General features: G+C 40.8%; 2 protein-coding genes across 5 annotated transcripts in view; one reads left to right on the forward strand and one right to left on the reverse strand.

The window, feature by feature from the left end:
* SELENOI (selenoprotein I) overlaps positions 1–6,041 on the reverse strand; it is a 41,250-nt gene extending 35,209 nt beyond the window's left edge. For all 4 annotated transcript variants that reach the window (XR_010934111.1, XM_067703501.1, XM_067703502.1 and 1 more), the window contains exon 1: positions 5,908–6,041. Coding sequence is in view for 3 of the 4 variants with exons in the window: in XM_067703501.1 (XP_067559602.1) it covers positions 5,908–5,964 (57 nt within the window). In the remaining variant the exon portion in view is untranslated. The remainder of the gene's footprint in view (positions 1–5,907) is intronic.
* Positions 6,042–6,160: 119 nt separating this feature from the next.
* Positions 6,161–25,697, forward strand: part of ADGRF3 (adhesion G protein-coupled receptor F3) — a 30,204-nt gene continuing 10,667 nt past the window's right edge. Inside the window, exons 1-3 of the mRNA XM_067703504.1 lie at positions 6,161–6,410; positions 7,079–7,168; positions 15,635–15,747. The gene's annotated coding sequence lies outside the window, so the exon portion shown is untranslated. The remainder of the gene's footprint in view (positions 6,411–7,078; positions 7,169–15,634; positions 15,748–25,697) is intronic.

Consider the following 25,697-nt stretch of genomic DNA (forward strand, 5'->3'; position numbering starts at 1 on the left):
TTTTACGTTTGGTAGTGTATATATGTCCACGCCACTCTCTCACTTTGTCACAGCTTACCCTTCCCCCTCCCCATATCCTCAAGTCCATTCTCTAGTAGGTCTGTGTCTTTATTCCCATCTTACCCTAGGTTCTTCATGACCTTTTTTTTTTTTTTCCTTAGATTCCATATATATGTGTTAGCATACGGTATTTGTCTTTCTCTTTCTGACTTCACTCTGTATGACAGATTCTAGGTCCATCCACCTCACTACAAATAATTTCGTTTCTTTTTATGGCTGAGTAATATTCCATTGTATATATGTGCCACATCTTCTTTATTCATTCATCCTATGATGGACACTTAGGTTGCTTCCATGTCCTGGCTATTGTAAATAGAGCTGCAATGAACATTTTGGTACATGACTCTTTTTGAATTATGGTTTTCTCAGGGTATATGCCCAGTAGTGGGATTGCTGGGTCGTATGGTAGTTCTATCTGTAGTTTTTTAAGGAACCTCCACACTGTTCTCCATAGTGACTGTATCACAAATACCCTTTTTGAAGAGGGCAAGCACTATTCAGCTTCAGGAGATTCTTGTCAGGGCCTATGTTATCCACTATTTTAGTTTTTCAAGAGAATCCAGAAATCTGGGCTTTTATGGGGAAGATACTAATTTTTGAAACAAAGTAGGTGTGAGCCAAATTAAATATATCTGCTGGCCAAATTCAGTGGGCAGGTTAACCAGTTCTGACCTTTAGATTCCCATCTCCCCTTCTATCCCCACTGCTTTGATTCAAGCCTTCCTCATTTCTGACCCAATTTTATCTGGGAGGATCCTAAAAGGTCTCCAGATCACCCCTACCTCCCCTGCTCTCCATTCATTTTCTAGTTGCCAGGGTGAGCTTCCTAAAATTAAAATCTGATCCTGTTTAAAATTTGTAAGTGGCTCCCCAAACCTATAGCATTACCATGTACCTAAGAACCACTTGAGGTATGTGTCTAACATGAATATCACAGCAACCTACCCGATCTGAACCTCCCAAAATGGACCTAGAAATTGGCTAAACACTTTCCCCAGGTGATTCTAAAGCCAATAGTCCTTGGACCACAGAAACAATGATCTACAGGGTAAAATCCAGAAATCCTTTACATCAAATCATCCCCCTCTGAGGGGGCCCCGCCTCCCTCTCCAGTCTCTTCTCTGGACACTCCACCACTAAGTCCCAACACCTAACATCTTACGGTTCCCAGAAAATACTCTCAGGCCTCAACCCCTGTGCACTCACCCCACTGCTCTCCAGTGCTGGGATGCCTTTTCTCCCCTCTTCACCTGGTAAGAACTGGGGCCTACTCAGCTTCATCCTCTAGACTGAGCTCTGCCTTCCCCTCCATCCCCTCTCTGAAGCCTTTCTCAGCTTTAACCCTTACTCCCTGGAGCTGCTTCCTTCTCTCCCACAGCACCCAACACTTACCTAACTGTATTTATTAATTCTTTATATCTGTTTATTTCCTTGCCCATATGCCACCAAACTGAGTTCCTTGAAGTCAGGAATTCTAGCTTAGCTTAATTTTGCAGCCCCAGTGCCATGTCTGACCCAGAGCAGGCCCTGAATCAATGCTTACTGAATAAACAAAATCAAACTGCATGAACCAGTAAGGGTGCAGGCCAGATTCCAGTTCTTTAGCATTACCATCAAGATGTATGCAGCCTCTCCTTCCCACCTAAATTCACAATTATCACAATTCCTGTAATCAGGCTATTGTTGACAGTCAAGTTAATTAACTACCAGAATAGCAGAAGCCAATTCATCATAAAATTATATTCTTGAAACCAAACAAGGTATTGCACAGAACACTTCCTCTCTGAAGCAAAATGATATGATACAATTTGAAACTAGCTGCTACACTATCAATTAGAACTAAGCCTTCCTTAGGTCAGATTAGGTATACCACAATAGAAGTTTCACCCTCAGATAAGTGGGGAAATCCTTCAACTAAAGATAGGGTACGAAGAGAGAAGGGATGATAAGCCTCATGAGAGTGAAATCCCTCAACATAACTGTCTGAAGGTACATTAATAAGCAACAGAGAACAATGGTGGTTAAACTTTCTACATCTTCACATTCAAAATACAAAAGTATCCTTCCGATTTCCAGGAGGTGCACAGCTCCATTTTACCATACTTCCAAAACGGTTTTTATTCTTTTACACTTGCATTCCTTCAACAAATATTTGTCAAATGCCTACTCTGTTCATGTGCCAGACCTTGGTCACATGGAACAAGAGAGCTGTAGGATGTGCCCTCCCAGAGCTCATATCCTAACAGAGAGGGCAGACACTCAACGAATTATTCAACTGTTTGATAAGGCTGGGGTAACACAATGAAGAACACAAGTGTTTAGAGAGCATATAACACAGAATCCATCCCATGCTTTCTTCTATACTCAAAATCAATTGTCTTAACAGTTTCTTACTACAGAAACCTAATTACTACTCCATGTGTGCGCTCCTTTCAGGAGTTATTCTGAATAACCGCCAGGTTTCCAACTGTAGCTCCTCAGATGTACCTCTAGGGAAGATAAAGAAATTAAACTGGTTCAAAAGTAATTTTTCCACCAGCTGCTTTTATAGTACCAATTTTTCTCTACAACTCTTTGTTTTAATACACAGGGTCACATCAGGGAATAAAAATCTCTTTTGAGTGTTTTGGGTCTTTACCCATTTATGGGATGATCTTCCTCAAAAGCTGTTTTAATGCGATCAGCATTTACAAAGCACTCACTGTCGAAGCCCACATAATGGGAATGGGTGATCTTCAGGAAGCAAAGGTCTCTAGGTGCAATTCATGTTCCAGTTAAACTGACCACACAGACTTTTTTCCTTTGGACCTTTGGATTCATATTTTTTTAATATGAACGCAGTACTGAGTAAAGAACCTTCTACTAGAAGAAGTTTAGGTTATAAATTTGTGCCACACACCCCACCCCCAGTTTTTTAAAGGAAGCCTCATTATAACTAAAATAACATCAATAAACTACGTTTTAGTGAACATTGGATGCTGGCTAAATTGACCTTTGTTTTCCAAGATGATAGGAAATCTGCTCTCAGACACAGGAAGTGAGTCAGATAACAGAAGAGGGAAAAATAGGAATGGAAAAATCACACTAAAATTTTCTGTAAATTAGGACACCTATCTAGTCGGAAATACAAATCTAGGAAAGACAGCTTATAAAAAAAAAAAGAAGAAGATTCCCTATTACAGACAATGCTGCAAATGAAACAGCTAGTCTATTGGCACCTACTAGAAAGCCAGATCCTAGTAAGGAAGAAAAAGTTTTATATTTATATAAAAAGTCAATATTTACAGTGCAGAAGAGGTAACAGAAAGGTGGTGGAGCTTAAGGGAAAACAAGAGGTATCTAGGTTAACAACCTTCTTTAGTGAAAGCCCTGCACTGGGTTAAATTTCGACTTAAAATGTTCAGACAAGTCAGCACCTCAGTTCAAACTGGTATGGTACCACATTGCTTGAAGGCAGAGGAACGCACTATGTGACCTTGTAAGGTCTCTTAACAGTTATCCCAATTCCAGTTTGACAAGATCCACTACGACTCTTCTCAGTTATTCATTCATTCCACAAATGTTTACTGGATGCCTATGCACAGAAGCACTGTGCTCAGGTCATGGCGATCCATAAGACAAGCGTAACCACTTGGGTACTGCATTCTAATGGGGAAACACCTAAAGAACTAACTCCATACAGGAGCAGAGGGTACTGTGAGAGCACACTTAAGGGGAATGAGATACTTAGGGAATGCTTCTCTGAGGAATATTTAAGATGCGAAGATGAACATAAATGGGCAGCTACATTCCTGGCAGACGTAACAACATTACTTGAAGATCTGAAAAAAAAGGGGACGAGGGAGATGGCTGCTAATGTTGGGAGGGGTAGACAGTGAGTGGCATGACATGAAGCTGATGACACAGACAGACGAGGGCCAGGTCATTCAGAGCCATGCAGATCATGTTCTGGATTTTTGGACTTCATTCCAAGAGCAAAGGGAAGACGATGGAGGATTTTAAGCAAAGGAGTGATGTGACCAGATGTACATTTTTTTAAAAGATCACTACGAAGCATAAAGAACTAGAAGGGCAAAAGTGGATGTGTGCAAGCAACCATATCAAGTAGTATTGGATTATAACCCAAAGTGTAAAATAAATATCCATGAATTCATACTGATATAAATAAATCATTGAATAAATATACATTGGGAAGAAAAGATAAATCTTCCACGCAGAAATCCAAATAAATTATGTCAACACTCCGCCCTCAAGGAGGTGCAGCATAACTCTCCACTCCTTAAGTGAGGGCTGCGCATACTGACTTCCTTTCAAAGAGAAACCTGACAAAAACTACCTCAGCAAGGTGATCAAAGTCAACATCAACAGTGATAAGTCATGCCGATGACATGGTGACATGTACTCTTCTCACAATGAGAAAGGCACTTCAACCCTGTGGTCTTCCCCCCCAAACCCCATGACCCTTGTCTAATCATGAGAAAAACATCAGACAAATCCCAATTGAGGGACATTCTACACAATACCTGACCAGAACTCCTCAAAACTGTCAAGGTTATCAAAAACAAGAAAAGTCTGAGAAATTGTCATAGCCAAGAGGAGCCTTGAGACGTGATGAGTAAATGTGATGTGGTACTCTGGATGAGATCCCAGAACAGAAAAAGAACATCAGGTGAAAACTAAGGAGATCTGAATAAAGTATGCGCCTACGTTAATAATAATGTGTAAATATCGGTTCATTAATTGTGACAAATGTACCATAAGATGTTAATAACAGGGAAAACCGGGTGTGGAGTATATGGGAACTCTGTATGTACGATCTTCACAATTTTTCTGTAAATCTATTCTAAAATATTCTAGAACCATTCTAAAATTAAAAGATTAAAGTATATCTGGGGAGAGTGGTAATGGAACCATCTTCCTACTTTAGGCTAAAAATTACAGAACATACAGGACCTGGTGATTCACCGGCTGGTGGGTGGGGTAGAGGACTCAGTAGTGAAAGCGACTCAGGTAGCAAGGACGAAAGGTTACTGCCCAGATGTGGGGCTTGGGCAACTGACTGGACGGATAGTGGAGTCATTCACTGATAAGGGAGTCGTGGAGGAGAACCGTACGTGAAGGAAAGTGAACAACCAGCATTTACTGGAGGCCCATTATGTACTAGGCGCTTCTCCAATTCTCATAATCATTCCGCATCGTAGAGACTATTATTTGGCCCAAAGCCAAATAAAGAAATTAGATTCTGGTATCAGGTTCGGTATCAGGTTTATATGTACTCCAAAGCCCGCGCTCTTTCCACTACACAGTTCCAGTTCCTGCCTGTGCACACGTACTTCACTGGCCGCCCAGGCGCCTCTTTCCTGGGAGTGGAAGCGAGCGCATCAGCAGTTTGGCCCCAGCAGTCACTCTCCCTCCCCGGGCCTCATCTGCCAAATGATTCTCTCCATCTCCGAAGTTGAACGCAAGAGAGCCGAGTAGAAACTTCTTCATTAAAATGAAGACAATTAAGACACCACCGAAGGGAACTGCATCACCTCTCAGGGGACTAAAAATAATAATAATAACGAAGTAAAGAAGCGAAGGGAATTCTCTCGCTCCACTCTCGTCGACCGGTCTCCTAAAGAAAAGGCAATCCCCCGGGAGGGTACCGAGTCGGAGCGGCGGGCCTAGGATGCTCCCACGCTCCCCGACCCCAAAGCCCCAGCACTCGGCAGGACCCACGGAGAAACTCCCTTCAGCCTGCCCGGAGCCACGCGGCACAAGGTGACACGGACCGCGCCGGCCCCTTAGGCGCCTAGGAGAGGCCGGGACCAGCAGGGAGAGTGGAGTCCGCGGGGCCCGCGCTACCTTGTATTTATCAAAGCCGGCCAGCTGCTCCGGGCTCACGTATTCGTAACCAGCCATGACGACGCGAACACTAGCGCCCACTCGGCAGCGACGCTCCACGACGAGATGGGGAAACACGAGCACCACACCAGCTGGGCAAGACTGGGAAGACCTGGGCTGGCAAAGGAGCTGGAAAAGCCGTGCTCCGCCCACCGCGCACGCGTAACCACCCCAGCCACTTCCGCCGCCTCCCAGAGCGCAAGCGCAGCCCCCACTTCTCCCCGCCCACCGAGGGGGTGTAGCTAGCAGGCTCACGCGGTTCCCCCTTCGCGCAGTCGCAGTCCAATCAGCGTAGATCGGTAGCCACTAAGTTCCGCCTTCTAGGCTTCCTCGTCGCTTTATTAGCTAGCGTCAAAATTGGTGAGTTGAGGTAAGGCAAGAGGGGAGGTGAAAGGTCAGTTTCCCAGGAGGCCTTGCTCTTCGTCTTTGGGGTGTGCTGGCGGTGATGTGGCATCTGTACCTGGGTAGAGCTTTGGGGTTACCTTTTTAGTCTTGGGGGGGTGGGGTAGGGTGATTGCGTGCGAATCAGTCAGCAGTACCTCAGGAAAGAGGGCTTAGTTCCCCCAAGCCGTGAAGTAAAAGCAGACAAAGCGTCTGTGCTCAGCCCGCTTACAGCTCCTGGCACAGTGCGCTGCACGCTGTAGCTTAGTGAACGTAATTTGCTGTAGAGAAGCCAGTGAGAGGCTTTTTGCAGTCGGTAAAGGGGCGTGAAAGAGCTTTGGAGACAAACCCCTAGGGACAGCGTTGTTTGTGAACCTTGGACACACTCCGCTCTATTTATTGCTCTGTTCCAAATGAAGATTGCCAGTGTCTCCCGACCAGATAAAAACACTGATCCCTGAGTCTCTAGGGGTCCTTAAATGCGTTTGCAAGAAGTGCGTTTACATAACTGGAGACAATTACGAAAAGAACACTAGATCGATGGCTAGTGTGTATCAGACTAATAATAAAATTGAATAATGGTAATAGTTGCTACCATTTATTGATCGCCTTATAGGTGGGGAAATTTACATAGCTTATCACCAACCCCTGTAACAACACGGTGAGAAACGGAAGGCATTTTACCCACTTTGCAGATTAGGAAATCAAAATTCTGACTACCTAACCTGACCAGGATCACTTAATTACACAGCTCAGAAATGGTGAACCCAAACTTGGTCTCTGGTATGGAAAGCCACCACATAAGGGAGCCTCTCAATCTCTCTGGGACTCTGAAACAAGGGCAATTATTTTGAGATCTCTTATGTTCTTTGCATTCATTCATTCAACAAATACTAATTGAGGACTCAATATATGTCAAGTATATTATTGTTTCTGCATATGTCTTACCTTCTAAACTTTAAGATTCTCACGAGATAGGGACTTCGCTGGTGGCGCAGTGGTTAAGAATCCACCTGCCAATGCAGGGGACACGGGTTCGAGCCCTGGTCCGGGAAGATCCCACATGCCACGGAGCAACTAAGCCCGTGCACCACAACTACTGAGCCTGCACTCTAGAGCCTAAGAGCCCCAACTACTGAGCCCGCGTGTCACAACTACTGAAGCCCACGCACCTAGAGCTCATGCTCCGCAACAAGAGAAGCCACCGCAATGAGAAGCCCGCACACCACAACAAAGAGCAGCCCCCACTCGCTGCAACTAGAGAAAACCCGCGCAGCAACGAAGACCCAACACAGCCAAAAATAAATAAATAAATAAATAAATAAATAAATAAATAAATAAATAAATAAAGATTCTTACGAGGTAATAGATATAAAACATCTATCATCATACTTGGGGCATGGTAGATGAGCAATAAATTTGGGTATTATTTTCCCTCACTTGCCCTAAGGGGAGGATTTGTATCTTATACAACCTAATTTTCCCCATGTCCCATAGCTTAGCAGCTTGCAAATGGTACATGGTCAACACCTTCTGCTGAATGAGTGAGCAAAGATCTCTGATACACTGTGAAGTGCCCAGCTTTGAAAAGGACATTGGAAATGTGAACCTCCCTTTAAGAAGGAAGTTGGCTCTAATGAAAGGAAAACTATGAAACCACCTCCTTATGAAAGTATTTTCTTTGTGCAGGTACTGTATTTAAATCCTCTCTGTATTAATAAGAAAACTGAATTGGAATTTTAGACAAATCTGTTAATCAGACTGAAGCTATTCTCCCAAGTAATACACTATAGATTTCCTCTATTATGTGTTTCTTTTAATCAATATGGAGAGAAAAAATACTTGTATGATTTTTATTTTTTAATTCTTTTATAGAAATCCACTTTATTTTATTTTTGGCTGCGTTGGGTCTTCGTGGCTGCACACAGGCGTCCTCTAGTTGTGGGGAGCGGGGGGTACTCTTCATTGCAGTGCGCGGGCCTCTCATCGTGGTGGCCTCGCGGAACACAAGCTCTAGGCATGCGGGCTCTAGAGCACAGGCTCAGTAGTTGTGGCGCACGAGCTCTAGAGCGCAGGCTCAGTAGTTGTGGCACCCAGGCTTAGTTGCTCCGCAGCATGTGGGATCTTCCCGGACCAGGGCTCAAACCCCTGTCGCCTGCAGTGGCGGGCGAATTCTTAACCACTGTGCCATCAGGGAAGCCCTAAATGATTTTTAATATAAGACCTGTGGTTACGGATCTGGCATATAAACTTCATACTTGTAAAAGATATTTAGTTAATTGTGAAAAGCCATAAAATGTGACTTGAGTACGTGCACCTAATAGTAGCTCATAAACTGCAGTTATTGTTAATCACTTCAGATGAAGCAAATTCAAAGTGACACTTCTGATTTTGTAAAATTTTTTCCTACCTCTCTAACATTTTCTTCAAAAGCAGTGTTTTAAAAAGAGCAGCTTTTAATTTTGTGAAAGCAGTTACAATTTGCTGCCTCTCTTCTAGCAGAAGATTGTGACAAGTTTGAATCAATTATGAGTCAGTCTGAGAATTTCTAAACTAAAACATAACACAGAACTTTGTCTATACTTTGACATCTGTACTGACATCTGTACACACACGTACTGGCTGTGTGATCCTAGACAGCTTACTTCACCTAAACGTGTTCTTTCTCTCTTTTTTTTTTAAATCACATTGAGTATTTATTTATTTATTTATTTATTTATTGGCTGCGTTGGGTCTTTGTTGTGCGGGCTTTCTCTAGTTGCGGTGAGTGGGGGCTATTCTTTGTCACGGTGCGCGGGCTTCTCATTGTGGTGGCTTCTCTTGTTGCGGAGCACGGGCTCTAGGCATGCGGGCTTCAGTAGTTGTGGTGCATGGGCTTAGTTGCTCCGCGGCATGTGGGATCTTCCCGGACCAGGGCTCGAACCTGTGTCCCCTGCATTGGCAGGTGGATTCTTGACCACTGTGCCATCAGGGAAGTCACATAACATGTTCTCTTTTTTAAAGAGTGGGCATTAGACTAAATCTCTAAGATCCTATTTATCTCTGAAATTTAATTAAACTATATCATTTAACTTCTCTAAGATGAGATCAACTGATCTGTAAAGTGATCATAATTCTTGTCCTACCTTATAGTTATTTCATAGAGCACGTGAAGTGGTATGGCATAAGCCTGTTAAATTAAACCCATACAAATATAAGATATTATTTTTCCAAAACCCCATGAATTCTGGACCTGGGTGAGTTTTACCAGGTACTCTCACCCAGGAAGAGAAAATTGTCCAGTAAACAAGTTTGCCTTTGCAAGTGAATCACCTTCCCGGCTCCTCTTTCCTGAATTCCATTCGAGGGCGCAGTTATCCCTAAGGCAGCCCAGAGCTGCCAGGGACCACTTCATATTGGCCTGGCCAGTCCCTTCTCTACCCCATGCTGTCTCTTCCTTCTGTACCACAATACTGAGCACAGTTTGCTATTGCTTGCTTCCTTGGTCTGCCTCCTCATCCACTGAAGTTCCTCTCTTCTTTATCTCATACACTCAAGGTCAGGCTTTTTGCCTTCCAGAATAATAATCATAAAAGATATTTGTGCTAGAACAATGTTATCAATTTCCTAATATAACCTGGGTTGGGGTGTGGGGGAAATGGTATAATTCCTACAATTCCTGTTTTACTTAGTCAGAAGTAAGACAGAGTCAGATAAATGGAGATATCTAGAAAATTGGGAGTTAGTTAAGGACTAATACAGTTAGTAACTCCAATATAAGTTATTAAAGACATAAAAATAGGCAAGACTTCCCAAGGAAGCTTGTAAAAAGATACTGATTGGGTTTTTATTTTTAAACAATGATAAAGCCTTATATTCATAAACTCAAAGCAGTTTGACATCTCACTAGATATCCTAACAACCCTGCACCGTGGCTGGGTAGTTGTTCTAATTGTACAGAACAGAACAACAGAAGAATTACATTTGGGCAAGTTTTTGGGAAAACTTGCCCAAAAGTTTATGGTAAAGCTGGAATAAGAGAACAGGTCATCAAACTTCTAGTTGAATAATTTTTCCACTGCACCATGCTTCTACAAGTTACCATGGTAAGATGTTTTAAAAAAGAAAATTCACAGGTTAGTTTTTAATCAAGTCTGGAGTGGGGGGAAAGAAAAACTAGGAAAGAACTGAACAGAGTCATTATGTTGCTCATTGTTTCTTAAAAATGAAATTCCCTGGCTAGCGTAAACCTTCTCAGGTTGGGTTTTGTCTGCCCGGTTTTTGCTGTGTTTTACATTTTTCAAAAATAATCCTACTAGGTAAGAATGAGTACTGTATTTGAGTGGGACAATCAAATGCTTTATCACAGGAAAGGGCTGTGCAGTATACTGAGTTTCAGCATAAAGTAGTGCTGCTCTGTACCTTCTACTTCCCATGTCAGTGGAGGAGGGTATTATCTCCATGATTCTGTGACTCATCATCCCACTCACCTCCACTGGTTCTCCAATGGTTCTCTGGCCATTTTTGTGCTCTTAACCCTTGAACACCAAGTCAGTGGTGTCAATAGTCATTCAAAACCAAAAGAAGCAGTGTAAAGATTCAGAGGGACCTGGAGGCCCAGTGTGATATGAGGTAAGAATAAAATCCAGACCCTCTATATACTTGCCATTCTTGTTTTGAAGATGAGTGATTATTTCTCTTGTAAGTCCATTATTCATGAGCATGACTATTAAATAAAAGGAGAATTATTTTTAAAAACTGATCTCAGCAAAGTTTTACAGTGGGCAGAGTCTTATAGTCAGCATTCTCTGAAGTTCTGATAGTGACCCAACATCTGTATTTTCTGAGCAGAGAGAGAATTGATACCTCTCCTACACACACATCCTCCTCCCCATTATTGCTACACTAAAATGGAAGTAAGAAATAAATAAATAAATATTTTTTAAAAATAAAATAAAATGGAAGCAGAACTGTAGTTAAACCAACTACTAATCATTCAGATGGGTAGCCATAGTGGTTTCACCCCTGTCATGCCTCTCTCCTTATTCCTGTTTGCCTCATCTAATGTCAGGTCTGTAAATATAACCAAGTGTAACCACTATTTTCCTTTCTTTCTTCCTTTCTTTCTTTCTTTTTTCCTTTCTTTTTCCTTCCTTCCTTCCTTCCTTCCTTCCTTCCTTCCTTCCTTCCTTCCTTCCTTTCTTCCTTCCTTTCTTCCTTCCTTTCTTTCTTTCTTTCTTTCTTTCTTCCTTCCTTCCTTCCTTTCTTCCTTCCTTCCTTCCTTCCTTCCTTCCTTCCTTCCTTTCTTCCTTCCTTTCTTCCTTCCTTTCTTTCTTTCTTTTTCTTTCTTCCTTCCTTCCTTCCTTTCTTCCTTCCTTCCTTCCTTCCTTCCTTCCTTCCTTCCTTTCTTCCTTCCTTTCTTCCTTCCTTTCTTTCTTTCTTTCTTCCTTCCTTCCTTCCTTCCTTTCTTCCTTCCTTCCTTCCTTCCTTTCTTCCTTCCTTTCTTTCTTTCTTTCTTTCTTTCTTCCTTCCTTCCTTCCTTTCTTCCTTCCTTCCTTCCTTTCTTTCTTCCTTCCTTCCTTTCTTTCTTTCTTTCTTTCTTTCTTCCTTTCTTTCTTTTCTTTCTTTTCTTTCTTTTCTTTCTTTCTTTCTTCAATTTGAACATACAGCCAAGCAAGGGACTCCATTTTTGGGTAGGGATCATTTTTGTCTTCATGAAACTTTGAGATAATTGGAGTTGAGATGGATGGTTACTTAGTTTGGGTGGAAGAGAAAGATACTAGCAAAAACAAAACAAAACAAACAAACAAAAAACCCTAAGAGGAGCAAGTGAGTAGGAAAGTTTGCTGTGATCCATTTTCCTGTAAGAATCCTCAAAAACCTGGGGCAGGGATTGAGGTAATAGTTGCCAACATAGATATCTACTACCATAATGCTTTGAAATCTTTCGTGATATACCCAAGGCTGTGCAGGCTGCTTGACTAGAACTCTAGCAGCAGTTAGGGAACAAGACATACAAATATGAAACAATGTATAAAAATAGCAACTTCATTATCTCTTCATGTATCCTTGTTGAACATTAGCTGTGCACCAAATCCAGATACCATGGCATACCTTGGAGATACAAAGTTGGATAAAACATGGACCCCAGGCAAGGAGTATAGTACTACATTCTGTGAATGGCTGGTCTTATCCAATGCCCTGGCTCTTCACAGATGCCCTCTTTCTTCCTTCCTCCTCTCACCCCTCCTCTCCTTTTTAAAAATTCGCTGTTAAAATCTCGGACAGAGAATTGACTTGAAGACAGGAAACAAATGGTTGGAATCAAAAGAAAATTAAGTAAAGACTTCGAGATTTCGTAGGAATTGACTTTGTATTTTGATGGAGTGCAGAAAAAACTCTCTGAGTATACTAATGATACGTAGCCTTTAATAAGGAAATGTTGTATTGGTAGGCATAAGCTGCAAGAAAACACACTTTAAAAAATTGAGCAGGGAAATTCCCTGGCCATCCAGTGGTTAGGACTCTGTGCTTTCACTGCCGAGGGCCCGGGTTCAATCCCTGGTCGGGGAACTAAGATCCCACAAGCTGCACAGCCCAGCCAAAAAAAATTTTTTAATTAAAACACATAGGTGTTTTAAAAATTTTTTTTAATTGAAAAAAATTTTTTTAATTGAAAAAAATTTTTTTAATTGAAAAAATTTGAGCAGATGCCAAAGTGATTTACTGCCACATAACAAATCGCTCAAAACTTAGTAGCCTATAATAACAACCATTTTATTTACTCATAATTCTGTGGGTGAGCAGTTTAGGCTGGGCTTAGCTGGGCAGTTCTGCTGGTCTTGCTGGACTTATTATTCTAAGAGGTTAGAAGTAGATGCTACAAGATTTCAAGGCTGAGGCTCAGATGTCACACAGTGTTACTTCTGTCTCATTGTACCGGACAAAGCAAATCACAAGGCCAACCCATATTCACGGTAAGGGAAATAGATTCCACCTCTTAATGGATGGAATGGCAGAGTTACCCGGTCCTGGGGCCTGCGCAGAAGGATGGGAGGAGTTATTGCGACCCTCTTTGCAAACAATCTACCACTTCAGATTAGCTGCTAAAAGACAAGACAGTAGATTTCATTAGGAAGAGATTTGGAAACCACTGAATGATGCTTGAATTATTTTAAGATACTCAGAAAAAGAATGGCAAAAGAAATTAAATCAGTAGAACTCTTCGTCACAAGACCTAGTCAAGCTGTCCCTTACTTCCAAACCTCCACTCATGGTTCAACCCTCTCCAGTCTGGTTTCCAAGCCCACCAGCTCCACTGAAATGGCTACTTCCAGGCTCCTCCACTTACTTGGTAAAGCAAATGGGCACTTTCAGTCTTATTTGATTTTTCATCAGCTTACACTGCCTACGGTTATTTCCTTGAAACTTCCTCTTCCTTTGATTGCTTTGAATTACTCTTGTCCTTATTCTCTCTTTCTGACCCCTGACCCCTCCTCCCAACACACACACACACACACACACACACACACACACACACACACACTTCATCTCCCAGGAGTACAGGATTATTCATAAATCCTTAACCACTTCAGACTGTACTTTTAAAGCTTCTGTTCCTTTGTTGATGCCTGGCTAACTCCCTGTCAGTCTTCAAGATTCACCTTAAGTTTCATTGCTTCCTTCCAGCCTACTCCTACCTCCCCTCACTAGAGACAATCCTGTCCCTCTGTGCTCCGACAGCATCCTGTGCATACCTCTTCCTTCATACTTACATGTTGTGAAATTATCTGTTTTCTTATCTGTTTTACTGGACTATAAGTGCCTGGTGGGTAAGGACCACACCCGTATACTCCTGAACCTAGCATAATACCTAGTCCTTAATAAGCCCTCAGTAAGCTTTTGTTGAATTAAATTGATGGAAGGAAATAAAGAAATATTACGTTGCTTTTTTATATTGTATAATTCCATGTATATGAAATGTCCAGAGGAGGCGAATCTCTACAGACAGAAAATAAATCAGTGATAGCCAGGGAGTGGGGGTGAGGAGGATTGGGAATAAGTATTAACAGGCGTGGGGTTGCTTTTTGGGGTGATGAAAGTGTTCTGGACTTAGGTCATGATGATGGCTGCATAACATTGTGAATATATATGAAAAACCATTGAAATGTACCCTTTAGAATGGTGAATTTTATGTTAAGTGAATTTCATCTCAAAAAAAAAGGCAAAGTGGATTATTGGTGTTATAATAAAAAGAAAAGCACAAAATAACACATACATACTTCTTTTGCAACCAAGGGAAAGACAAAGGAATATCATGAATTCGGGGTTTTTAATTAATGGGTTTTTATCATTTTAGGTAAAGCTGTTTCAAATTTAGTACTTTAAAAGGCATATCAGCCAGCACATTATAGCAAGTTGTACAAAGATAAAACTGTATAACTCTAAAGTTCTAAAATATAGTATAAAACTATACATTTCTACCATTTTATAAAGTAGGAGGGAACAGGTCGTTGTGTTACCAGCGTGGTTATTAAGGATAAGCTGTGCTCTGTTGGTGGGGAGATAATCATAAGGGCTTGATGTAAGCATCAGCACATTACTCATGTTGGATTTCTCTTCCTAGTTTGGCATGAGAATAGGAATAGGAAAGGCTAAAGGGATAATTTGAGAAGCAAGTGCTTCAAGTAGCTGGCAGCAAGTTCCCTCTTGAAAGCAGTAGGCAGATAATCAGGAAAAAGTGAATTAACAGCTTCTCTAGAGAAATTGAAATAAAGAATGGTGGCATTAAGATGGACTCGAGAGCCCAAATTGCTGTGAAGGAATAAGCCTTGCAAATAAGAAAATAGGTAAAAACCAAAGGGAGGATTAAGTAGGATAAAAAATTTCTTATAGGTAGTTTTTTTAAATCCCATCTTTGTACAGGCACTGCCCTTTAAATTTTATAAATTGCTAGAAGTAAAGGCTTTTCTTTTAGAAATGAAAGCCTAGGTGTGTATTAGAAGACATACTTTTCTCGTAAGAGAAGGCATCTGTGGCTGGGGTCCCTGAGGCGGCTGTAGCACTGTCCCCTCCCTGGAGAGGAATTGCTCTGGAAAGGTGCCTGAGAAGCTGAGGAGGAGCTGGACAGGGACAAGACAGGAGCGAGGTGAGGCCCCATGGGAGACCATGGCTGACAGAGATGTTCCCCAAGAGGCTCCAGTCCAAGGCAGGAGCCTCTTTTCATTTCTCTCTCCTTGTGGCTCCAATGAAGTACAGGTTTTGCAGAGCAGCCTTGTGGCTTGAGGCCACTTCCTTCCTGATCTGGGCTTTTCCTGTTGTCTTCCAGACTGAAAAGATGCTTCTAGGGCCCATCACAGGGCTGTCAGGAGGAATGCCTGGAGCTCTACCTTCACTTCCTGGAAAGGTCTAGATTGTTACTGCAATATCTGAGGAGTCTTGGTAGGAAACATTTGAAATTCATTAGTGTTCAAATTGCTGATCATTTGGATTACTTTTGTTTCTATTTTATATGTTGACACCTTGATCTCTCTAAACCTGGTGAGGAGAATTCTCCCTACTTTATCTCACTGAGCGCGTCCCAAGCTCATCTGTGCTCTCCACACTGTTCTGACCAATATCTTCTGTCCTCACTCTGACAACAGAGTGCAGAGTGCAGACCAGTACTCCAGCCCTGGCCACCCACTCCTTTCACGGAATTGCTCCTAACCTGAAGATGTAGGGTAGGAGCTGGTACCAGCGGGAGGGATGTACTCTGCCCTTAATGACTCTTGGGTTTTTATTTTAGAATGGAGATGCTGGGGAGAGACATGCACACATTACGAAACAGACCAGATGCATTAGAGTTTAGCATAAATCAGCCACTGTGAACGGAGAGGAGGGTGGGCTGGCAGCAGCATCGAACACCGGATGGGACTGTGGGGGACAGAGCAGGAGCTCATTTCCTACGTGCATTTTGGCTGTTAGACCTCTGTGCATGTGTTTTTAAAAAAAAGTAGAAAAATAATAGAAAAAAATAGTCAGCACTCACTTTTTGTCTTTAAATATTAAAATGATTCAAACTGGAAGAAAAAAAGACATCTATGTGGGTTTTTTTTTTTTGACACCTATGTGTTTTTAAAGACATATCGTATATTGCATCATATATTTATATATAATATATATATACATATATTTTAGCAGAAAAAGCATAAGGATGAATCAAATGCTGTCTTAACAGTCAAGGTCAAGACCAGGAAAATTTCCTCATCCCTCTATCTAGCATCATCATCTTCATCATTATCCATCTTAACTATCACATATAGAAAGGAATATACTTGATATCCATATACCCACCACCAGTAATTAACAGATGTTAATCTTTTGCCATATGTGCTTCATAGCTTTTTAAAAAATGTTTCAGCTAAAGCTCCAGCTCTTCACCATCTCTTTCCCATTTGTTCCCAGAGTTAGCCACTATCTTGTTGTTGTTTATTATTCCTGTTCCTGTTTTATACTTCTATTACATATGTTCATACCCAGATTCAATATAGTACTGTTTTGTGCTTGTGTGTGTGTGTGTGTGTGTGTGTGTGTGTATGTACTTAAATAGTATCCCGCTGTTCCTAACCTCTCACAATATTTTTTACACTCAATATTGTTTTGAGGTTGATCTATATCAATACATATAGATCTAGTTCATTTTCATTTCTGTGTGGTTTTAAAGTATGGAAGTAAAGCTATCTACAGTTTGTTTATCCATTCTACTACTGAAGGATATGAGGTTGTTTTCACTTCTTGGGCCATTCTTTAATACATTTCCTGTCTAAAATTTTGTTTGAATTCACAGACTCTCAAGAAAAACAATCTGAGAACCACGTTCAAGTAAAAACAACTTCTTTGTATATTTCTTTTCGTGTGTATATTTGAGAGCAACATGAAAAGTTGAGGTCATTTCATTTTTTAAAAAAAAGGAAATCTAACACTTTTTCGGTAAACAACTCAAAAGCAAGGTACATAGTTTGGTTCATTTTATGACCAGAAAGGGAGCCATAAGTACTTTCAGTCTCTAAATTACACATTTCTCAATTGTTTCAGGTTTTTTTTGACAAGCCAGCATTGCTCTGATAATCCAAAATCAGAGCCACTTTAACTTTCTTACGTTGTTCGTTTGCTTACTTTCATATACATATATATTATATATATAATTTTTTTTTTTGGCCGCGCTGTGCTGCTTGCAGGATCTTAGTACCCTGACCAGGGATCGAACCTGGGTCCACGGCAGTGAAAGCGTAGAGCCCTAACCACTGGACTGCCAGGGAATTCTCTTACTTTCATATATATTTTTAAATTTTATTTATTATTTATTTTTGGCTGCGTTGGGTCTTTGTTGCTGTGCACAGGCTTTCTCTAGTTGGGGCGAGCAGGGGGCTACTCTTCGTTGCGGTGCGTGGGCTTCTCACTGCGGTGTCTCGTCTCGTCTTTGTTGCAGAGCACGGGCTCTAGGCCCGTGGGCTTCAGTAGTTTTGGCATGCAGGCTCAGTAGTTGTGGCTCGTGGGCTCTAGAGCGCAGGCTCAGTAGTTATGGTGCACGGTCTTATTTGCTCCGCGGCATGTGGGATCTTCCTGGACCAGGGCTCGACCCCGTGTCTCCTGCATTGGCAGGTGGATCCTTAACCACTACGCCACCAGGGAAGCCCTACTTTCGTATTTTTAATGTAGATATTCTGCTGTTGCCCAAACACAGTAGGCTCTTAATTGAATACCGAATCTATTTGGTAAGATTTTTCTTGAGCTCTGAGATAAAGGTCCAAACTAATTCTACCCAAGATACAAGGAGAGAGAGTGGTACCCAGCCTCACTTTTGACTTGGGTATTGTGTGGTTAATTTACTTCCCACTGGCAATTGTGACCCATGAAATGGCCTCCACCTATCTCATTAAACCAATTAGACTTGAGGAGGCTGGATTTTATCCTGTAAAGAATATTTTAAAAGGGAATAACTTGAGGGCTTCCCTGGTGGCGCAGTGGTTGAGAGTCCACCTGCCGATGCAGGGGACAGGGGTTTGTGCCCTGGTCCGGGAGGATCCCACATGCTGCGGAGCGGCTAGGCCCGTGAGCCATGGCCGCTGAGCCTGCGCTCCGCAACGGGAGAGGCCACAACAGTGAGAGGCCCGCGTACCACAAAAAGGGAATAACTTGAGTGTTCTAAGAATACTTGAGAATATTCTTAAACTTCTCTGTAATGCATTTAGAGAAGTGCTTTTTAAAACTGTAATAATAATGGTTATGAGTGCTACCTACATGCTACAAAGAGAACAGTGTTTTGTTTTTGTTTTTGTTTTGTTTTTTTAACATCTTTATTGGAGTATAATTGCTTTACAATGGTGTGTTAGTTTCTGCTTTATAACAAAGTGAATCAGTTATACATATACATATGTTCCCATATCTCTTCCCTCTTGCGTCTCCCTCCCTCCCACCCTCCCTATCCCACCCCTCTAGGTGGTCACAGACCACGGAGCTGATCTCCCTGTGCTATGTGGCTGCTGCCCACTAGCTATCTGTTTTACGTTTGGTAGTGTATATATGTCCATGCCACTCTCTCACTTTGTCACAGCTTACCCTTCCCCCTCCCCATATCCTCAAGTCCATTCTCTAGTAGGTCTGTGTTTTTATTCCCATCTTACCCCTAGGTTCGAGAACAGTGTTTTGAAGGAATGGATGTGGTTGCCATTCTCTAATTCATTTAAAGAAATGTTTAAAAACACATGTAATAAAGATGGATATAAGTGTGTTATGTACATGCTACTTTGACAAGAGTATTATTTCAAGGGAACTGGAGTAACTTGAGAGAGAAGGAATTCAGGAAGATGACTCATAGGGTTTTATGAAGTCCTGGGAGCTCTCCCAGTTGTACGTGCACAGATTTGACCTTAAACAGCATACCATAAACTTTGAGAACTGCACTAAGACGTAGACCATCACCCAGGTATCAGACTGGCCACTGGGCGGCACATATACGCAGTAGATCTGAATAGCATCACAAGCCTTTGAAAAAAGAACTGGTATTGAAAATACAATCCACAGTAGATTGGTCAGAACTTGTGACCTGAACCAAACTAGGTCAATTACCTGCTAAAACTAAAATATCAGTATTTTTCATAGGATTTAAACGAGATCCAGAGTCTCATAACATAATATTCAAATATTATGTTCAAATATTATATTCAAATATTATGTCAAATTATCCTATTTGGTAGGATACAATCCAAAATTACATGGTATATGAAGAGCCAGGAAATCTCAATTCACATGGGAAGAAACAATCAACAGACATCAATGCTGAAATGACATAGATGTTGGAATTATCAGAAAAAGACATTGACTATTATAAAAATGTCATGAGGGGGACTTCCCTGGCGGTCCAGTGGTTAAGACTCTGTGCTTCCAATGCAGGGGGTGTGGGTTTGATCCCTGGCCAGGGAACTAAAATCCCACATGCCAAAAAAAAGTCATGAATAAGTAGGAACACTCTTGAAATGAATGAAAAGATGAAAAGTCTCAGTGAAGAAACAAAGTTTAAAGAACCAAATGGAAATTTTAGAACTGAAAAATACAATAACCAAAATTTTTTTAAATGACTGGGGTTTGTATTAGTTTCTTATTGCTGCTGTAACAAATTACTACAACTGTAGTGGCTTAAAACAAAACAAACATAGTAACTTACAGTTCTGAGGGTCAGAAATCTGAAATGAATCTTATAAAGTTAAAATCAAGGTGTCAGCAGGGCTGCAGTTCTTCTGGGGACTCCAGGGAAAAATGCATTTTTTTTTTTTTGCCTTTTCTACCTTCTAGAGGCTGCCTACATTTCTTGGCTTATGGCAGCCTTCATCTTCAAAGTGCATCCCTCCAACTTCTGCTTCTGCTGTAGATTTCCTGTTTTTTTGTCTCTCACATTCCTGTTTCTGTTTTGTAAGGACCCTATGATTACATTGGTCCCACTCAGATAATTCAGAATAATCTCCCTATCTTAAGATCCTTAATTTAATTAACATTTGCAAAATCCCTTTTTCCTGTTAAGGCTACATATTCACAGGTTCTTGGGATTAGGAAGTAGACATCTTTGGGTGGCCATTCTGTCTACCACAGGCTCGGTAGCAGAATAGAGATGACAGACGAAAGTCAGTAAACTTGAAGATAGATCAATAAAAAATTATCCAATTAAACAACAGAGAGAAAAACAATTGAAAAGATGGGGGGCAGGGGGAGTCTGTGGGAAAATCCAAAAAACAAAGTCTACCATTTGTGTCATTAGAGTCCAAGAAAGAGAGGAGAAAGAATGTGATGCCAAAAAATATATATATTTGAAGAAATAATGGTTGAAATGCTCAACTTTGATGGAAGATATAAAAGGCTCAGTGAATCCAAAACAGGATAAATTTAAAGAAATCCCAGTCTAGACACATCATAACAGCTAAAAACTAAAACAATGAAAAACATCTTGAAAGCAGCTGCAGAGAATATGATATATTACTTACAAGGGAACAATGAATCGAATGACTGTGGATTCTGCATTAGAAACCATGAAAGCCAGATGGAAGTGGAACAACATTTTTTGAGTACTGCAAAGATCATCTAATTTACCTCCTTCATTTTGTTGATGTGAAAACTGAGGTCTGGAAAGATGAAGTGGTTGTCTTGAATCTCAAGACTCTTTGATCCCATATCTTAATATAATGACCATTTTTCCACTGTCAGAGTTTTCCTGGCTTTTCTCATGTGTTAATCACAAAATTTAAAAACTTGCCTTAACTAGCTCAAGCAAAAAGAGAAATAATTAAAAGAAGTTGTGGTCTCTCAAGATCAGGAGTGCAAATAAGCATCAAGAATAAATTAAAGTTGAAACGATGGACCCGCTTCATGTTTGTCTTTGTTTTTATCTGCACGTTAGCTTCATTGTTCCTTTGAGCTCAGATCATTTTCCCAGTTCACATGACAGAAAACCAATACTGCTGAGTTTACATGTTGGAGGTCCAACCTCGGACTCTCCCTAGGTCCAACTTCCCAAACTACACCGGAAGAGAAAAGTTGTTGGTGTTAGATGTGTACCAAGGACTGTCCTGGTGGGGTGGGGTTTGGGGGGCTGGACACCATGACCTTGTATAAAATGACTACTTCCATAGTAAACCTGTGAATCAGGGTAGAGGACAGTTTCTAGGAATTGGTTCAGAAAATAAGTGGAATATAGCAGAAACAATAGGTTTTCAGTACAAGTACTGGCTAATTTTTGTTCTTGGCACACACTTCTCTAGGGCTTCTAACAAAGTGTTCAAAAGTATTTTCTGGGTTTACTGACTTTATAAAATCTACTTATGCGTATATTTTGACATTAGTTAAATGAAGTTTTTCAGTTTTCTCTCACTCGATTATTGAAATAAATCTTCTTATAATCAGTACTTCATGGTGTTGGTGAGGAATGCTATTCCTTTCTTCTCACATTTCCACAGAAAGTGAGGGAACTTCCGTTCCCCTTAAGGATATATAGTCTCTGTTTCCTCTCCCATTTCCCCAAGCAAAAAGTGACCTATCCGATGGGTAAGATGTGGAGAATAAGCTCTGAGTCCTCCCTCTTTTGGAGTGGCCGGTCCTCCAGACTCATTCTTAGCTCCCCCATCCCCACAAGGGAGACCTGGAGATGCCCGGCTGTGTCGGTGACTGGGTAAGTAAATTCTGTTCAAGGAGGATGTATTGGGAAGTGCATCTGGCTCACATCCAAACCACCATCTCCTACTCAGCTTTTCCAGTAATGAAGCTAATTTTGATCTCTAGCTGTCTGACTCCTATGTCTGCTTTTCCATTAGTTACCTCTTTGCAAATCTTAACATGTAGTTGTTCACTCAGAAAATTGTTCTTCTTTCATGGAGTAATATTACCATCTTGGAGCCTTTTGTGATTTATATAAGACACCTCGTATTTTTCACATTCAAATTGGACATCTTGTCCTATATGGTTTTAGGATTTCATTTCATGCTTAGGAAGGCCATCTATACCTCCAAGTTATAAAATGATGCTCATAGATGGGTCTAAATAGATAGGGCATGTGCTTAATAGATAGTTAAATTTATTAACATTTTGAAATCCTGAATTATACATTAAAATCAGCAGGCTCATGACTTAGAGGATTTGAAATTTTTTTATCTTTAGAAGAAAAAATTCTGTTCCACTCCAATGTCATAGTCCTCCCCATAGGTTTCTTCACACACACACACACACACACACACACACACACGTCAGCATAAAACTTCTCAGAAGCCTTGTAGGGCTCAAAGGTAGCATCGGAAATGCCATGAGTTTCTTCAGCTTCTTTAAGTTGTGCCCTTGAGCAAATGCTTTAACACAAATGCTGTAGCAGGGTTTTCTGAACTATCTCAGACAGCAAGTATGGGATCTCATTCTAGGATCTAAAGTTAGAGGCTTAAATCATAGGAGATCCGAAATTATCACTACTCTTTCTGAATCACTTTATACCAACCACTTCTTAAAATTTTTTGATGTCAGAAATATCCTTTGTTTTTATGAAGACATATATAGCACCTGGATTTTTGTTAAAATACTTCTTATTGTCATGTATTTCACAGGTCATACATTTTATGGCATCAAACAATTTTAAACATACACTTTCTGTATTAGAGCTTTCTGCCTCAGCCAAGAATTAGCTGATTAGCTCTTACTGAAACGGTGCTGCGTCAAGATTTCCAACTGGGTAAATAGCTGTACGTTTTCCCCTCCTCTCTGCACACTGTCCCATGACACGCCCTGACACTGACCAAGGCTTGGTGGCAACCAGAAAAAATACTATATTCCATAATAACTGTCATAGTCTTTGTGCCCAAATCTTATTTTGGCAAATGCACCAAGACACATGTAGTCCACAACACCACTGAATCTCTAGGAACTAGCATAGCGTCTGACACCAGCGCTTAATATGTATTCATTTAATGGATATATGAGTGAATGGATTCACAACAGAATTTCTTTAAATTTTCTGTACTCCTATGACATTGAAAATATAGTTCGATTTATTAAATGGGAGTTATACTATTTGTAAGGAACATATCCACAGACCCATAATCATGGCAGTTTCCCAAACTTAATTTCTGGACTACAAATTTGCCTCCAGACTAAGGTTTCAAATTCTTAACTGTGGTCTTCGTGGCCCTTCACAATCTGACGCATTCCTACCTTTCCAGCCTCATTGATCATTATATTCCTTCAAGAGACCTTCCCAGAAAAACCAAGTTTAAATGTCCTTCTTGGTGCTTTGTATCACCATGTTGCATATCCCTTATATTAATAATGTAAAATTTGACTTTTTTGTGTATAGTTTGAGACGGGGCCAAACAGGTTTTTTTTGCATGTGGATATCCGGTTGTGCTATTCTCCCATTAAATTGTCTTGGCACCATTGTCAAAAATCAATTGACCATAAACGTTAGGGTTTATGTCTGGACTCTCAGTTCTATTATATTGATCTACATTTCTATCCTTATGCAAACACTGTCTTCATTATTATAGCTTTGTAGTAAGTTTTGAAATTGGAAAGTCTAATTCCTCCAACTTCTTTCTTCATTTTCAATATTATTTTGGCTATTCTGAGTTCTTTGCATTTCCATATGAATTTTAGAATCAGCTTGTCAATTTCTGTGAAAAAAGCCAGCTGGGATTTTGACATGGAGATTGTGTTGAATCCATAGTTAATTTGGGGAGTATTGCCGTCTTAACAGTATTAAGTCTTCTGTTCCACCAACATGGAATGTCTTCCCACATATTTAAATTTTCTTTAATGTCTTTGAACAATATTTTCTTTTTTAGTTTTCAGTGTACAAATCTTGCACTTTTGTGTAATTTATTCCTAAATATTTTATTCTTTTCGATGCTATTGTCAATTGAATTGTTTTCTTAATTTCATTTTCAGATTGTTCACTGCTCGTGTATAGAAATACAATGGATTTTTGTAGGTTGATCTTGTATCCTGCGACTTTGCCGAACTTGTTTAATTAGCTCTAATAGCTTTTTAGTGGATTCCTTAGGATTTTCTAGATATAAGATCATGCCCTCTGTGAATAAAGATAATTTTACTTTTCCTTTCCAATCTGGATGTCTTTTAGTTCTTCTCTCGCTAATGGCCCCAGCTACAGCCACCAGTACAATATCTCTATGATCTCTTTTGGCTGCTCACAGGTCTTCTTTAGTTCCTTGTAAATCTCAGCTGTGTTCCAAATGGTCACATTTGCTGAATTAAGGGCCTCTAGATAAGGAAGGTATTCATGAGCTGGCTTTCCAAAGGACTGCTTGATTCTTATACACGTACTTTCCACAAACACCTATTTGCACGTTATATGCATTTCCCCTCCTCCTCAGGAAAAGAAATATCCTTGAAGAACTGTCTTCCTTGTGGAATCAAATTCTATCTTATATTATTTTAAATTTATTTTTTTAGCCAGAAGGTCCTATTATTCTATATTTAAATTGACCTATCTTTTCCTCTCTATCTAGATTCCCTAGATTCAGAGTCAGAAGACCTGGCTTTAAGCTTCAGCTCTGCCATCAACGAGCTGTGTGACCTTTGGCAAGTCATTTCCCCCTTTGGCTCCTTTTCCTCTTCTGTAAAGTGAGAGTTGAAGTGGATGATATATAAATTCAGGTCCCTTCCCGTTCTAATAAACTATCATTTAATAGTTCTAATAATTTAGTGCCATGTCAGGTGGAAAGAGAACAAGAAATGAGGATTCAATTACTCAGCCATGAAAAGAAACTAAATTGAGCTATTTATAGTGAGGTGGATGGACCTAGAGTCTGTCATACAGAGTGAAGTAAGTCAGAAAGAGAAAAACATATGCCGTATGCGAACATATATATATATAAAATCTAAAAAAAAAAAAAAGGGCTTCCCTGGTGGCGCAGTGGTTGAGAGTCCGCCTGCCGATGCAGGGGACATGGGTTCGTGCCCCGGTCCGGGAAGATCCCACGTGCCGTGGAGCGGCTGGGCCCGTGAGCCATGGCCATGGCCACGGAGCCTGTGCTCCACAACGGGAGAGGCCACAACAGTGAGAGGCCCGCGTATCACAAAAAAAAAAAAAAATCTAAAAAAAAAAAAAAAGATTCTGATGAACCTAGGGGCAGGACCGGAATAAAGACACATGTAGAGAATGGACTTGAGGACACGGGGAGGGGAAAGGGTAAGCTGGAATGAAGTGAGAGAGTAGCATTTACATATATACACTACCAAATGTAAAATAGATAGCTAGTGGGAAGCAGCTGCATCACACAGCAGATCAGCCAGATCAGCTCGGTGCTTTGTGTCCACCTAGAGGGGTGGGATAGGGAGGGTGGGAGGGAGACTCAAGAGGGAGA

Source organism: Pseudorca crassidens, chromosome 14, assembly GCF_039906515.1.
Source record: "Pseudorca crassidens isolate mPseCra1 chromosome 14, mPseCra1.hap1, whole genome shotgun sequence".
NCBI lineage: Eukaryota > Metazoa > Chordata > Mammalia > Artiodactyla > Delphinidae > Pseudorca > Pseudorca crassidens.